The sequence below is a fragment of the Elephas maximus genome, chromosome 4, assembly GCF_024166365.1.
Source record: "Elephas maximus indicus isolate mEleMax1 chromosome 4, mEleMax1 primary haplotype, whole genome shotgun sequence".
Lineage (NCBI taxonomy): Eukaryota > Metazoa > Chordata > Mammalia > Proboscidea > Elephantidae > Elephas > Elephas maximus.
In genome coordinates this window covers 34,254,126-34,271,079 of record NC_064822.1, presented here as the reverse complement: position 1 = coordinate 34,271,079, position 16,954 = coordinate 34,254,126, and the positions used below count along the sequence as shown (strand labels likewise).

At 35.4% G+C, this 16,954-nt stretch overlaps 1 protein-coding gene across 14 annotated transcripts in view; it reads left to right on the top strand.

Annotated features, from left to right (window-relative positions):
• Positions 1 to 16,954, top strand: part of MLLT10 (MLLT10 histone lysine methyltransferase DOT1L cofactor) — a 301,040-nt gene that overhangs the window by 265,229 nt on the left and 18,857 nt on the right. For all 14 annotated transcript variants that reach the window (XM_049881865.1, XM_049881866.1, XM_049881870.1 and 11 more), the window contains 4 exons: positions 1,792 to 1,970; positions 12,112 to 12,229; positions 13,620 to 13,692; positions 16,791 to 16,945. In XM_049881865.1, coding sequence (XP_049737822.1) covers positions 1,792 to 1,970; positions 12,112 to 12,229; positions 13,620 to 13,692; positions 16,791 to 16,945 — 525 coding nt within the window. The remainder of the gene's footprint in view (positions 1 to 1,791; positions 1,971 to 12,111; positions 12,230 to 13,619; positions 13,693 to 16,790; positions 16,946 to 16,954) is intronic.

The window sequence follows — 16,954 nt, the reverse complement described above, 5'->3', positions numbered from 1 at the left end:
ATTACCTTTTTTTTTTTTCTCCTGGAGAAATTGTAGATATAAAAAGAATGTAGGTGCCACAGTTAGAACTGTAAGAACTTTAAAAATTTCCCAATTCTCATATCCCTCTTGAAGAAGATTATAAGTGCCTTTATTTATTATGAATCAGTAATATTTGTATTGCTTAGAATAAAGTAAATTGCACTGTTGATAAAATTTTTTTTGTACAAATTATTAATTACCGTTGCCCTCTAGGGCTATTGTTTTTCAAAAATTTTTGACTACAGCCCACTTCAGCTCATTTTTTCCTGCTTTCCGTGTATTACAGTGGCAGGCTCTCAGGATAGTATCCCCTTCTACCCTCCCAAGGGCCATGGTTTCATAGTAAGATTTCTCAGCCTCTGCACCATTAACATTATGGGCCAAATAATTTTTGTTATGGGGATTGTCTGGTGCACTGTAATATGTTCAGCAGCATCCCTGGCCTCTACCTACTAGATGCCAGTAGCATCCCTTGCTTGTGAGAAAAAAAAAAAAGTCTCCAGATATTGTCAGATGTCCCTGAGGAAGAAAAATTGCCCCCTGGTTGAGAACCACTGGGTTATAGACATTCCCAACTCTCTCCTTATCCTCAAATGCCTGCTTCTCTGTGGGCTCTTTTTTTCAGCAGAAGCATGGTGTTGCATCTTTAAGAAGTGGCACACAATATCTGCCACCACCCACACCAGTAATTCCTTGTTTACCCTTAATTTTTGCTCATTTTCTGTTTTCCGTTTTCTATCCACACTTCTAGAATGATTGCTTCTACTTTCTCATTTCCCCCCTTTTTTTCATCTTTCTGCATGGTGCCACTGAAAATGCTCTCATCAGCTCTCTCATCCTGTTTTATCTCATGTGTTCCTGGTAGCCCAAGTCTCATTATCTTTTAACGCTCCCTCCTACTTCTACTCCTGCCCCCTCCTGCTATACTTCATTCAGTCTTTTTTTTTTTAATTTTTATTGTGCTTTAAGTGCAAGTTTACAAATCAAGTCAGTCTCTCACCCAAAGACCCGTACATACCTTGCCACATACTCCCATTTGCTCTCCCCCAATGAGACAACCCGCTCCCTCCTTTCACTCTCTCTTTTCGTGTCTATTTCGCCAGCATTCTAAGTCATTCAGTCTTAATGTCCTCTTTATTTTACCTGCTTAATATCTGAGACTCCACCTATATTTTTACAGTCGAGTCCTACCAATGTCATCAGCCTCTTTATTGGTCTCTGTATCTCAAGTCTAATGCTCTTCCACTTTATTTTTGGTCTCTGTATCTCAAGTCTAGTGCTATTCCACTTTATTTTATACATTGTGTCCTGGGTGACCTTTCTAAAACAAGGTCTCTTCCACTTCAGACCTTCCGAAATCATGATTTCTGGGGCCTTGGAATCTGCATTTTGAAAGGTTTACCAGGTGAATTTTATGCCACTCTTAATTGTTTCATTCTCCTGCTTAAGAAACCTTTCATTGCCCTTAGGGACTCCTAAAACTGTTAAAATACAAAGCTCTTCCCAAAGGGATCCCTGTCTATTAACAAAGACATTTTTGCTACATTAAAATGATTTAAGTTCTTTTAGGTTTGTGTATTTTATGGAAAGGTAGTATTTACTCACTTAGGTACTGGTGTATTTTTTACCACCAAACAATGAAATTCACAACTGGGGAGGGGCTAAGGAAGAAATGTGGGTATTCTGATTCATATATTAAAATATTGTATGTCTGTGACATACTTGACTACTAAGTTGTAAAATATTTAAATAAAAATTTTTTTCTTGCAGGTATTTATAACAGCAATGATGTAGCAGTATCATTTCCAAATGTAGTATCTGGCTCAGGATCTAGTACTCCTGTTTCCAGTTCTCATTTACCTCAACAATCTTCTGGTCATTTGCAACAAGTGGGAGCTCTTTCTCCCTTAGCCACATCTTCTGCAACCACTGCTGTTGCTGCAACTCAGGTAAATATAATGTGGTTACGTGAGTAGTTGGACTTTGTCATTTTTATTTTTATTTTTTTTGAATTATTTTTGTGGTTGTTGAGAATATACACAGCGAAATATGTACCAATTCAGGTTTCTACATGCACAGTTCAGTGACATTGATTATGTCATCTTGCTTTTTTAAAATAAGCTTGGTGGAGGAGAAGTAAGTGACATAGCGTTTCCTATAGGAATTTATAAAATATCTCAACTTGTCTTGTTAGTAGGAATAATAGACATTTTTACATGATATTTATGAAAGATGTAGGCACCAAATAAATGAGCATGTGGGCATAACTCATTCTAGGTTTCTAATTTTGTTCTAATGTTGTAAATTGGGAGGGTGGGGGGCTTTTATTCTTTCTTTTAAAAAATAGGACTCACAAAGTTGTGAACCAATTTTGGATTTTCGTGGTTTAAAATTTTCATTTTATAATTTTTTAAATTACACAGATAATACATGAACATTGGCTATCTAGAGTAAGAAAGTAATATAGGAGAGTGTAGTATAAAAAGTGAATGAGGCCTTTAAACACCACATGGTTTTCCTTCTAGTGTGAAAGAACAAATGTTTGTAAATATGATAAATACTTGGTCAATATGTAGATTTTGGAGTTGTTTACCGCTTTCCCTCACTGTAGATTTGTGACTTAATAGGTGACATAGTCTGCAGAAATGCTTTAAAAGCAAGAGTCAAATCAGAAAAATGGTAATCTCCAATTTTATAAACAGGACAGTAAATGTGCAGAGCTACACAGACAGACACAGACACACATACCCTCTTGTATCCCCCATTTCCCCAAAGATAATAATTTCAGATGCCTAAAGTATGTATTTTTAATTTTTTTGGATTTTTTCTATTTTCATTTTCTACAAAACTCTTAGTAGTAAGGCTCTTAAAGTTTCAAAAAAATTATTATAACAGCGACAAATATCTAATTACAGCTAGCTTATGAAGTAGTTATTTGTAAGTTGCTATAAACTTGAGCTTTATCTTTGTGTTCCTGATTTCCATTGGACAGACTATATATATATATATGCACATACATATACGTACATACACACACATATGTGGTGCAGTGGTTGAGAGCTCAGCTATTAACCAAGGAGTTAGCAGTTCGAATCCACCAGCTGCTCCTTGGAAGCCCTATGGGGCAGTTTTACTCTGTCCTCTAGGGTCGCTATGAGTTGAAATCGACTTAACGGCAATGGGTTTACACACACACACACAGACACACACACATGCTGCACACACACACGTCTGTGTTTTTCCCCCTGGTATTTCTGTAAGCTGTATTATCAAAGCACAGCATTAGGTGATTTTTAAATTGTGTGAATGATGCAGTGAAAGTAGTCACCATCATAATTAAGTCAAGTATTAGAATGACCAACGTATAGTTCAACACAGAAAATTAATGTCATAACTAGTTAGTAGTATCTTTAAAAGTGTAAGTTAACTATTTGAAGAAACTCTGAAACTAAGGAGAGCTTGATTATTTAGGAGAGTTTTCCTCAGCTCATTTCCCCAGAAAAGTGAGGTAGCCATAATAACAGGGACTGGAGGTTAGAGAGGGTGAAAGGATAAATGAGAAAATGGCTCTTATAAACCATTTTATCTCTATTAATTAAGTGTAACCATATGCTGTTTTTAGCTTTATATCCTTGGACAAAGTTTCACATTAACATTTTCAATGTGTGTTTTTCTTTCCTTTCTTTATAAAGTCTGTTTTAATTACTCTCTGGTTAATTCCAGGCTGAATTGAGCAAAAATCTCATTTCTTCTCATTCATTATGTTTGTAGGTTTGGGGGTTAGCATTAGGGAGGTGGCTGGGGGAAGTGGTGGTGAAGAGAAATTTATAGCCAGAGGGAAAATTCCACTTAACATGTGACTCAACTGAAGAACAAAGAAATCATGGTTGCAAGTAATCCAGGATTCAGTCCAATTAAAATCTTTACTGTTTATCCCCTTTCCATGTTTCAATAAGATGGGTCTCTTATAAATACGATCATCCAGTTAAACGCAAATGCTACGTGCTGAGACAACTCCATCTACGTTTCTGTCTAGCAGTAAATGCTTTCTGCCTTCAAGCAGAAGCTTATTTAGCCTGGCTTATCTGGTGCTGCTGTAGCAACCATCAGTCTCCAGGCAACTGAGGCAGGTTGACCTCTCTGTTGAACTGAGTGCAGAACTACTTCAATTTAGCTGCCTGAGACAATAGTAATGGTGTTGAATGTGAGAAACGTGAAATTTTCTAGGCAGTGTGCAAGGGAAAGGACACAAAAATATTTAGATGAACTGAATGTTTATATAGGATTCTTAAAATTGACATGTACTTGGTAATAAGTAAATCTTCTCTTCAGAACGGCAAAGTTTATTTCTGGTATAACTTTCATGTTGAGACCCTGTTTGTTTGTTTTTTTAAGACCCTACTTTTAAACCATGCAATTCATTGTGGTTAGATAGTCACATCCTACCCCTTTAGGGTTTCTTTATAGATTGTTTAAAGTGAAGAGAGCAATGCCATAAGATAAATGGGTAAATTAAAATTATCGATATTTAAATGTAATTGTAGAAGTTTTTTCATAGCTATGATGAAAACCCTCAACACTAATAATAAATACTTTTAAAATATTAATCAGAGAATAAGAATGTTACATCTGAATAATGTTTTGTTACCCCCATCCCCACCTTCCCCCCAAAAAGCTTAATGAAAATAGTAATTTTTTAAGTGACTGGCTTAGTGCCAGCAGGATAAAAATCTAGAGGTCATTCTCGTTCTTTTTGGCCCTGGTTTTAAGTAAGATAGACAGGTCTCTTGTTTTGGCGTATTTGCTATCTTAAGAATTATTCCCTGGAAAGTGATTAGAGAGGTAAGATAAAAAAATAGCTAATAGAAATTAATAACTGTGAATTGCTTGATTCGCGCTTTTAATGGAGAAAAAAAAAAGATACTCGTAAAATTGTGTGTGGGGGGGTGGAGGAGCAGAATCTGATGCTCAGCAGACTAAATTTGAGAAGGCCAATAAGAATGTCAGACCTGTTAAAAACCTGTTTGATAACCCAGTTATTTATTCTTCAGTGTTAAATACTTTTGTTACATTTGATATACTTGTTTTTAAGAATAATTGTTCTTTCACAGATATTTAATATATAGGAAACCTATTTTATTCCATATTAGTAGATTGGTAAAACAGTTACAATTATAGTCCCATAGCATTATTGGAAGATAGAGCTACTGTCCATGTGATTTTTAATGATGTGTTCTGCCCTTGTTGTACCATGAGTGGAGGTATAAATTAGTTTCTGTAGGTGTGCCATTAATTTTTCATTTTGCTTGTCAAATCCCACTGTGTTTCCCAGGTCTGCATTCATTCTGCTCTGTCTTAGGGAGGATGCAAGTGCTTTCGTTTGAAGAATGATTTCTTTAATTGAAGAATTTAAGATTGAATGTAATGAAAAATCGTATTCTATTATATCCTACATTTTGGGTTCTTCTTTCGAATGCAGTCTACATGTAGATAATCATAGTTACTTGTCTACTTGTTACTGTTACAAGAAAGGATGTGGTTTTAAGAGTCATTTAAATGAAGGAACTTCCAATATTTATTTATGTGACATTTAGTAAATGCAAGTATGCCAGTATTGTTAAGGTACAATTTAGTGATTGAGTTTTGCAGATTTCTGTGAGACTCGTACCTCAACCAGCTTTGAACATTTTGTTTTCTAAGAGGATACCTTTGGAGTGTGTATGTATTTGGGGGGTTGTTTTCTTAGATGTAGTTGTTGATGTCTTTTCAGGTGATATCCAGTAATGACATTTGTATTCTATTTGAGAAAATAGTTCAGTTTCCTAGGCTGAACATGACTTTGTGGGATATCCGTGTTCAGACTTGATTGGTCCTAATAAAACTTTCATCGATTTTAAGTAGTTTCTTAAGGGTTTATAATTTTAAGGAAGTTAACATCCTGAGCAAAATAAGTTTTTATACGTGATTTGTAATGTCACTTATTATTAGATGGTGACAAGGTAAAGTAACAGCACAAGGTCACATATCTAGTAAGTATTGGAACTAAGTTTGGTATCAAGGCAATCTGACTCCTGAGCCAACTCTCTAGTTTACAAATCATTACCATTATAATGAACCTCCCAATTATGTCCCTTTTCTGTTAAGAGGTATCTCTTTGAAAAACATTGTTAGAAATTTTACTGTATTCATTTGTGTGACACAGTGCAAAACAGCAGAAATTTGAGTCAGAAGACCTGGGTTCCAGGAGCTTTGCTACTCACTGATAGAGTCGCTATGAGTCAGAAACGACTTGATGGCGATTTTATATATTTTTTTATGGGCAGGTCTTTCATTTTTGTGAGTCTTAGTTTTTCCATGTATAAAATGGGAATGCTTTAAATACCTGTCTTACCTAATACAAGTAGGTTATGAAGTTCAAATGAGATTATGCACTTTACAGACGATAAAGTAATTGTTGTTACACTGATGCTGCAGTTATTATAAACCCAAAAAACCCAGTGCCGTCAAGTCGGTTCCGACTCATAGCAACCCTATAAGACAGAGTAGAACTGCCCCATAGAGTTTCCAAGGAGCTCCTGGTGGATTTGAACTGCCGACCCTTTGGTTAGCAGCTGTAGTACTTAACCACTACGCCACCAGGGTTTCCACAGTTATTATAGGATATGACTAATTTCAGCTGTTAGAGAAAAGTCTGATCACCTGTGAGGAAAGAAATTGTACAGACGCACTTCCTGTACTACAGATAGTATTAAAATTTTCAGTTAAATAACCTAATTCAATACTAATGTATATAAATGAGGTTTGCCCATTTTAGGTTCAGCCGTGGACTAAGGTCTTTTCCAGTTCTAAAATTCTTTAGTAGCTTCCTTAGTCCTAGGGACTTAAATTTTTAAAAAAGATGAGAAATACATTGATTAGGTATTAACTGATTAAGAACCTACTTAGAATTGTGTGGTTGTTCTGTACAGTTCTGTTGTCCAATCATGTGTGTTCAGTGGTGGTTTAACTACTCTTTAATCCCTCCCACTACTTTATAGAAACTCAATTGTGGCACATTTCAGCATTAGCCTAAACAATGGTTTTGAATACGTTAAGCTCCTAACAATTAGGGAGCAGTTTGGGGCATTGAATAATGTGGAATGATGCAATTGAACCTGACAGCTTCAACAGTCAGCCTGCTCATGGGACCTGAAAGTTGTTCACACATGGTTTCATCTCTCATCACACGCTGAGTATTAAAGCCTTACTGGTGGTAGCTGACACAGAAATGGAGTCTGTTAACAGAACAGGTTTCATAGGGTAAAGTTTGAATCTGGCTAGAGAATATATGAAACTTTCCATTGTTCTCCAGTCCCTACCTAATGTTCATTCATATTTTTCCTGGAGACTTTTCTGGGCACAGATTATGTTTGCAAATTTAAAATGTCTGTAAATTGTCATTAAAGACATTTGAATCTTAACATTATAGTATTGGCTATATTATTTATTGTAGAATGTTAAGATATTATTGCATGCTGAGAATTTATACCATCTAGTTTTTTAATCTTGGAAATATAGCCGTAGTTATCTCTAATGAATTAATGGAAAAGAGAAACCATAATGGCTTATGAAAATAAGAAATAACAGCTAAAATTTGAATGCATAACCTGTGCCAAACACTCTTCTAAACCTTTACATACATAAAGAGAACTCTTTAATTCTCACAATATTCCCATGAAGTAGATATTATTATCTCCATTTTACAGATGAAAATTGAGGACAGACAGGTTTAGTAACTTGTCCAAGGTGATAAAGCTTGGTTTGTGGCAGATTGTTGTTGTTAGTTGCAGTTGAGTCAGTTCCGACGCATAGCGACCCTGTATACAACGCAACAAAGCACTGCCCAGTCCTGTGCCATGCTCACAATTGTTGTTTGAGCCCGTTGTTGCAGCCACTGTGTCAGGGCATCTTGTTGAGGGTCTTCCTCTTTTTTTGTGGCAGATATGATGAAGTTTTTTCTTCTAAAAATACATGTGAATTAGGATTTTTTAAAGTAAATAGTGAGTCTGACAAGATTTTGGAAGAGCGTATTTTTAAATCATGCGTCAGAATTAGAAGCTTGAAGAAGCTGTACGTTTTAGAGCATTTTGACTGTCATGTTTATTGACAGAGTAATTATGCATATTTTACACATGCTTGCTATAACCTGTTTCTGTATGATTGAAGTATGAAGTTTCAAACTCAACTCTAGATAACATATTGCTAGACTACTTTTCAAAGGTGAAATTTTCGTAGGTACTATTCTTTGAAAACTATTTTTATTCTCTACACTTTGTTCAGCCTTTATCAACATTTAGAGAGAAAAAAAGTTCCAAATCAGCCACTTTTAAGTCTTATATTCAGATAGCTGAGTAATTAAACTTAGCCTGAGTTGTCTGTCTGTGCAGCTAACTTTAGAATGAGCCAAATGCCTGGGAATTCAGTAGAGTTACTTTACAGCTAGAGCTCATTTAAAATATCTTTGTGGTCATGAGCAGACATTTGATATAGATGTACTATAATGGGAAATTTCAAGGTGAAATATGATTTTAATATTGTTAATATCAATATGTCAGTGTATGTAGAAAATACTAAATTTGTTTTGAATTTGTATACTGCTTTTTGTTAGAGTCTTGGATTTCCTCTAGATGTTTAACAAACTGACCTATTCTAAATTTGCTAAGGGATAGTCTTTGGCTCAGACACTTCAATATATTATGTTTAAAAGTGACTTAGATTTACCTCAATAGTAATTCTATATATATATTTTTTTTACTCTATTGGTCTTTGGGTCCATCTTGTAGAGTAATTATACTTCTCTTAATAAGGCTTTTACTAAAGTGTTAGAATAAGTGTAATATAACATCTTGCATGCGTGGAAGTGGTTCCTTTCAATTATTAATACTAAGGGAGGAACCTCTCTGAGATATCAGATACTAAAAATTAAAGCAGAAGTTTCTTTTGATAATTTTAGAAAATAATTTATCTTGATCTCACGTTTAACATTCTGAGTAAATGACTTCAATGGGACACTGATACAGTCAAGCAACCATTTGTTTTGTAATTACATTATTTTTTTCTCTTCTTGATAATCATTTTAGAGAAGTTGCAAAAAGAGTACAGAGAGTTCAGTGTATTGTGAATACCCAGCTTCACGTTAACAATGCTAATCATATTCTTATAATGCTAGCAGATACAAGGAGAATAGCATCCAGGACAGCTTTTTCCTTACCTGGGCAAGATAAATTGGAATGTCGTAAAGTAGGTACTGCCCTCCAGAAGGAATTGCCAGTCTTTCTACCAGAAGCAGACTTATGGTACATTAGTAATTGGCTTTCAAATTTGTACTTTAAAAAATCCATGTCCCAAGTATGCTGTAGAGAAAAAAAGTATGTGTATATTCATGTTTCTTTTTGTGTTTGTTCCAGATTTCTTTTATATAAAATTTTTCAGTGTCCTTTATGCTTCGTAACTATTGTTTCTTTAGGTTAACATGCTATCCCCCTGAATCTTAGTGCTTTCAGTTATTAATAGCAACAAAGATTTTTTGAGTCTACAAAATGCCAGACAAATTACGTGTGTGCTGATTTCAGTTAAGTTGTCATTCTTTCCCCAATTCTCCTCTTATCCATCTTCTTTACTACTAAGTTGTGAAATCTTTTCATGAAATTGTGGGGGTTTCCTAGCCCTGAAATGTTAACAGAAAGGCTTATTAGCAAGTGTTCACAGCACTAACCATTGCAGACAGACTTCAGAAGTATTAAATAGTGGCAGAGGTTGTACAGCCTTTGATAATTCATGTTACCCACTTAAAATAACATTAATGACTTTTCTAGCAGAAATGAATTTAGAGTAGTTTAGACACTCTACACACACACACACACACACACACACACACACGCAACCTATTAGGATTAGTAACTTATTTCTTTCTAAAAAGGAGTATATTGTAAGAATTGGATCTTATGATTCTTATTAAGAGACTAAGGCAGTTCATAAACTGATAATTGGAACTAAAAAAGTACTGTAACTGGTATAGTACCAGTTATAATTCAGCCGATATATAACATAGATGACCGCATGACAAAGAGCCAGGGCTAGAATGTCTCCTTGCTGTGCAGCTGCCAGGGCGTCTAGTTGTGCACGTTCTTTGAAGACCCCCCTGCGTTCTGTGGTAGGCTCTCTTACTCATATTTTCTCTCTCCTCCCTTGCTGTCAGTAGAATGTCTCAATATTACTTTCTCTTTCTAATTTTCCACTTTTAATCTGTTATGTGCTTAGTTGGTCTTTTTATAATTGTATTTAGAGTAAGAGTAATTTAGGTACCTGAGACTTTAAAACATGGGACTGATGTTATCTGGTTTTTCTTTTTTTGCTCGAATTTTCCTTGTTCTAAGTTGTTTTATAAGTAGTTAAGATTTCCAAATAGTTGACTTCTGGAGAGGTAAAATATCTTTTTATATTTTGGTTTATCAATTGTGTGTTTTATTTTTCCTGTACTGGTATGATCTTAGGTTGAAATTATGATTTCCCTCTTACTGAGGGCTAATTGACTGTTAAACAGGACTTTATAGTGTAAACTTAACTGACTTAAGTATACATATCTTTAGTAAGAGGACAAATGAAACCCAGAAATTAACAGATTGAATTTAGGCGTTAAAGTGTAAATCATAAAATATACCCTTTAAAACAATGGAAAGCAAGGGCAGGGTTCTGTATCACCGAGACTATTTCTGTGAATCATGGAAGTCCATTTTTAATGCCTAATAAGTTGGCTAAAAGCCAAAATGTAATGTCAGGGTATGAATCTTTCTAGAAGCGCAGTTTATTCTCTGTAATATTTTGCTTGGTATAACTACTATGTTGTCTTAGTCTCCTGTGTGCAGTTACACATGTCAGAATGTCCCACATGTTTTGTTCTGCTGTTACTCAGCTTCTTTATATTAGAAGTGCTTGAGTTCTTTGAAGTTATTTTCAAGAATCTTGCTCTGAAATAGTTATGCAAGATTTCATTTTCTAAAAGCTCAAGTTTGATTTCACTCATGAAGAAGAGTAAATCTACTTTAAAAATTACAGTTCTGTTAAATCTGAAAAGCATTTTAGGCCACTAAATAGCCTTCTGTGAGTAACAGTATTTTGTGTACAAGTGATGTGCTTACAAAATGCCACATTTTAAGGTTGCAATATTCTTGGAAAGTGAGAGAAAGTATGCACATCAAAGAAGGCATTTTTATTACACTGGATTATGCAAGACTTTGGCCAGCCTCCTTAGCTTCATCTGTTTAAGGGTTCATTTTCGCTTGTTTGGCACAAGTCCCAGTAGAGGCCTTCAGAATTGTGGTTAGCAACATGAATGAATTACAAACTTTGGACGAGCTGTTCAGTTAGTAGAGCTGGCTTCCTGCCAAAAAGGCAGTGCCTTATATGGGGTCAGGGCAAAGCTGTGATTCGTTGAGCCCTGCATTGTATAGAAAACATACTTGCGATGCCTGTTTGCTTTCTTTTAAAATAAAAACAAAACAAAACAGAAAAAGCAGCAGGCTTCCAAGTCTATCAAAATAGGAAGTAACAAAATAGTGTGCAGGTTTTACTAATGACAGAGTTAAGCAACGGAGATATGGCCTGTGTGTAGTTAAAATACTAGAACTACGGGTCGGACCTTTTGGCTCCCTTAGCCAGCCTGTAATGTAAGAGACTGAAGCGTTTGTTAGACATCTGTTGTCTACCTGCCCTTATTTTGTAAATGTTTTAATAAGAATAAATAATTAGTCCTGTGTTCCCATGGTTACCATGCCACTGGGTTTTGGTATTGTCCAGATACTTTTAAATTAAAAGTAGGAAGAGTCAACTTTGTGCCAGTTATTTACTTATCTTTTTTAACTTGGTGTTATGTAACTTTTCTAAAATTGAAATGTTGGAATCATAAAACAACAGTGAAATTTGCTTTTCAAAAAGTCAAGAAGTTTTGCTTTTAGTCTTAGTTTGGGGAGAAGAGCTAATTACTAGGTTTGTTTGGAGGAAAAACAGTAAGATTTTCAAATATAATTCATCTTTGTAATTCTTTCCATTTAGGCAAATACCCTATCTGGATCTTCTCTTAGTCAGGCACCATCTCATATGTATGGCAATAGGTTAAATCCAAATTCATCAATGGCAACTCTTATAGGTCAATCTGAAAACAGTCAAACAGGTAAGTTTTCAAGAATGATTAAAATCTAAAATTCTAGTTTAATTTTTTTTCCCCAGATTGGCTCATTTTATTTGAAAAATCTAGGGGTGTGGTTAATGCAGGATTTTATATATACATGTATATATATAAATATGTATTCTTAACGCCCACCCCCCCCCAAAAAAAAAAAAAAAACCCCAGTTGGAAGTAAGTAGTACACTGTACGGCGAAATAGTGACGTGCTTTTTTACTGTCTGAAATGTCAGTGTTTTAGCAGAGTCATCAGCAGGCAGGCATGCAGTAGTGTCTCCTGTGACTTTGGTGATTGATGTGTTCAGTTTTCAGGTCTGTGCAGTGAAAGTAGCGTAACACCGGGCTTTCCTGTGAATAGCCGGAACCTTTATTTGCATAATTCATGAAATTGCATTACACAAATTTGGTTAAAAAAAACTCTGTGAGAGAATTTCTGCAGTGTTTAGTAATCCTGTGAATTTTTACCAGTTGACGTTTTGTAGCATTTGCCTCTTGTACTGTTTTAATGAGCCACTGGATTGGCTTTGTTTCATTCCATCCTTAAGGATTTGTTGACATGTTCAAGTAGTCATGCCTGTTTGGGGGAAGGGAATGGGTTTAGCAGTTTACCAAGAATGGATCAGTCATGTCTTTACCCTTTGAGGGTCAGAGGTTACCTGACTGAGAATAAGGGGAGGACAACCTTGAAAGGGGCCAGATAGGGTGATTTTAAGAAGAAGTAACTGTAGGGAAAATACAAGTAACTTTTCAAATAGGGATATTCAGTATTGAAGAAATTTTAAAATACGTATTTTTTCTTTTTAAATACAGAATTCTGTATTCCAACCTGTTTGTCAGTTTGGAAATTTAGTATTATAATTTTACTCTTGGTGTGAGGATCTGCATAATATATGTAATTTTAGCCTTGGTGCAAAATATGTAATTTTAGTCTTGGTGTGTAATACATTGTGTATTTTGTGACTTGTCTTGGGATGCAAAGTGTTAAAAAATACAAAGCATCAGGATTTGCTGTGATAAGCATACAGATTAGCTGTCCACAGCTGTGATTCATTACTTTAACCGTAGAAATTAAAAGTGGCTGAGGGGAGGGTAGTGCAAATGCAAACCACGCTTCTGTGCTGTAAAATTGAAAGGAATGAAAGAACAGAACATAATCCATGGCCTCCTACAGCCACAAAAAACGTGTAGGGACAACGCCTTACATGCCACAGTTCAGCAATTCTAAACTAGCAACATATACTAGGTCTTGTACTTTTATAGTAACTGCAGAGATAGTGGTAAAGGTTTAATGTGTGTTTTAGGAAAAATCAGGGCAAGAGCTTAAAACCTCTTATCTAGTGAGAGTCACTTTATCAGCTATGAAATATTTACACTGCAGATCAAGATCTTGGAGACAATAGCCGCAGCCTTGTTGGCCGGGGAAGCTCACCCAGAGGAAGTCTCTCACCACGGTAAGCATTATTTATGCTGCAAAGTATAGGCAAAGGAAACATTCTGAGATTTGGAAACTCCTTTATCTCTTGTCAGTGAAGTGTACATTTGTGAGCTATATATAAAAGCATTCTATGGATAAGAAGAATGTCTGGCAGTCAATAAATATGATTTTAAATTAATTTGAATATTAATTTAAATACATTATTGGATTTGTAAGCTAAAGGAATACTTTTTTTAGGTTTCCAATCTATTTGAACTCTTGTTTTTTATCATTTGTATACATACCTGTTGGCACTATTAATGGGTTGCTTCTGGTAATTATTTTTCATCATAAAATAGTCTTAATATCTCTTAAAGCTACAGAATCCAGCTTTCAACTTTGGGTTCTAGTTTTAGCTCTGTTGTGGGCAATACGCTTAACACTTTTAGTCGCTGGTTCCTCATTTAGTAAATGCAGCTCTCGTGGTAGATCTCTAAAACCCCTCTACGTTTTAAATTGTTGGAATCAGAGTATAAGAAATGTATGACATTGTTTTGTGAATTGATCTTAGGTATTATGTGAAAGAATTCAGGTACCATTCATTATATGTACACTGTGGGGTTATGGAACTGCGCATTCCTGTCAGTAGCATACTTTTAACCGGAGTTATACAAAAGTGTTGAATTTCTTTGAGCACAACCTACGTACTCAAGTCTTCTGTTCTCGGTGGGGAGAATGGTGGTGATTGGGAAATACTGTATCAGTTTATAGAAAAGAACGGAACATTAGGTGATGGCTATTTTTTTATTACATTTATTCCATTCCACTTTTCAACTTCTACATCTTCTTCTAGTTCTCTCTCTGGCCTCTAATTTTATGAACTCTGCTTTAAGCATGGCATTAAAAAAAAGACTAGGTAAAAGGAGCCCTGCTGGCGCAATTGTTAAAGCACTCGGCTGCTAACAGAAAAGTTAGCAGTTCAAACCCACCAGCTGCTCCACAGTAGAAAGTTATGGCAATCTGCTCCCATAAAGGTTAAAAAAAAAAAAAAAAAAAAAACACCCATAAAGGTTACACCCTAGGAAACCCTATGGGGCAGTTCTGCTCTGTCCAGTAGGGTTGCTATGAGTCGGAATTGACTCGATGGCACACAACAACAACAACAAAGATTAGGTAAGTATGGAGAGCAGAAAGGAGGAAAAGGCCCGTTCTAGAGTCTGTTTTTTTCAAGTATAGGAAAAATGGTGTTAAAATTTTTATGTGGTGACAAACAGTAACTATCAGTGTAGCTGTGCTGCTTATCTATTTGGGAAGCATTGATTAAGGAACACCTTATTTACAGACGTTAGACTCATAACTTCTTATTTTCCCACTTTCTGATGGACCATATAGTAGTGCCGTTTCCCCTATAATCCTTGGGTAAAGTAAAAGCAGTGTTGTTTTTTTCTAATTGAACTCTGCAGGAAATGAAATATCCCTTCTTTGGAAACATGAAATCTGAAGTACACAATCGTAGAACTATCAGACTAATCTATGATTTTAATGTTGTGATTAGTTCCATACTATTTTATTCTTTTCAAAGAAGAAAGTTAATTGATTTTCCTCACATGTTTAGTGAAGGAAGCATTGTGTGCTTCCCTTTTAAACCTAAAACATACACATAAGGCTACTCAGAAATTATTTACGATCCCTATTTTCTTAGTGTAGTTATTTTAACTAACTAAGTGGATTTAACACAATGTAGTTGTTGTTGTGTGCCCTCAAGTCAATTACGACGCATAGCGACCCTATAGGACAGAGTAGAACTGCCCCATAGGGCTTCCTAGGCTGCAGTCTTTAAGGACGCACATTGGCACTTATGTCTCCTGCGGAATGGCTGGTGGGTTTGAACTGCCGACCTTTCAGTTAGCAACTGAGCGCTTAACTGTTGTACCACTAGGCCTTCTGTTTGACACAATAAATGGCACTAAATTATTTTTGATATGTATTTCCAACTTCCTAATACCTTTTAAAACCAGCCTGAAATGTAATAGCCTGACTGATTCTGACATAATATACTATTTGAGAGGGATGGCCAACGGTACATAGAACATAATGTTTACGTATGGAATAAAAAGCCCGTTTGTTTAACTTCTTATTTAAATAAATTTTTGTAGAGAAAAGGATATTGAGGCAGTGGCAAGAAGATGAGTAGGTTGTTAGAAGACCCAAGCGGTAGCTCCAGCTCTCTTCTTTACCTGCAGCATGTCTTTGGACAAAGTCACTAAAGCTCCATCTTTGTGTCCTCATATGGAAACAGAGCCAGTAATCCAGGTCTTGACTTCTTATCAGGTTATTATGAAGATTGTATGCAATAATTATGTGGAAACACTGGAGCCCTTTACTAATGTAATTATGGAGGCTGGAGACCAGAAATGGCAAAACTTACTAATTTAAAACAAAAAATGGATATAAGTAGTATTTGTTTTGGAAGGGTTGATTAAGTGACTATCATTTGAAATACAGATCTAAAACTTTTTAGAAATATTTGTATAAAATGCTGCAATAAAAATTGCTTTGGTTTTAATGTTCTTTAATTCTGAAAAATGAGTATTTTTGAATTTATGACAAAATGCTGCCCCCGAATTGGTTAAAAATCTCTTTTTACTTACATTTGATTGAGATTTTGTTGGTTGTAAATTAAAGTGCCTTTCACCTGGCTATAATTGTACAGTGTTATTCTGATATTTTCGATATTAAGGCAGAATGGTGGAACTCTTTTCTGGCTAAATATTTTAAAGTCTTTCTAACCCTGTCTTTCTCCCCTTTCTGTCTTAACAAAGCTCTGCCACGTTCTTTTACAGCCTATTTCAGAGATTACTTACGGTGTGTTTATGTTTTCTAGTGGTTTTTAATTGTCTAGTATGGCCAATTATCTCCTTGATTTTTCAATTTGGAGAGGAAGAATAATAATTACTAAATTTTAGGGTAGATTGTGGTTTTATAAATTTGGAACTTGATACTTCTAGCATAGGCAGCCTTGTGTTAGCAAACTTGTACGGGAAAAAGACGTCAGTATGAGATAAGAAACTTTAATGTACCCTCCTTAAAAGGATTCCCTCCTTCTTTTAACTTGAGAATTAATGTTTTCAACAGATCCCCTGTAAGCAGCTTACAGATTCGCTATGATCAACCAGGCAACAGCAGTTTGGAAAATCTGCCTCCAGTAGCAGCAAGCATAGAACAGCTTTTAGAGAGGCAGTGGAGTGAAGGACAGCAATTTTTACTAGAACAGGGTACCCCTAGTGACAGTAAGTATT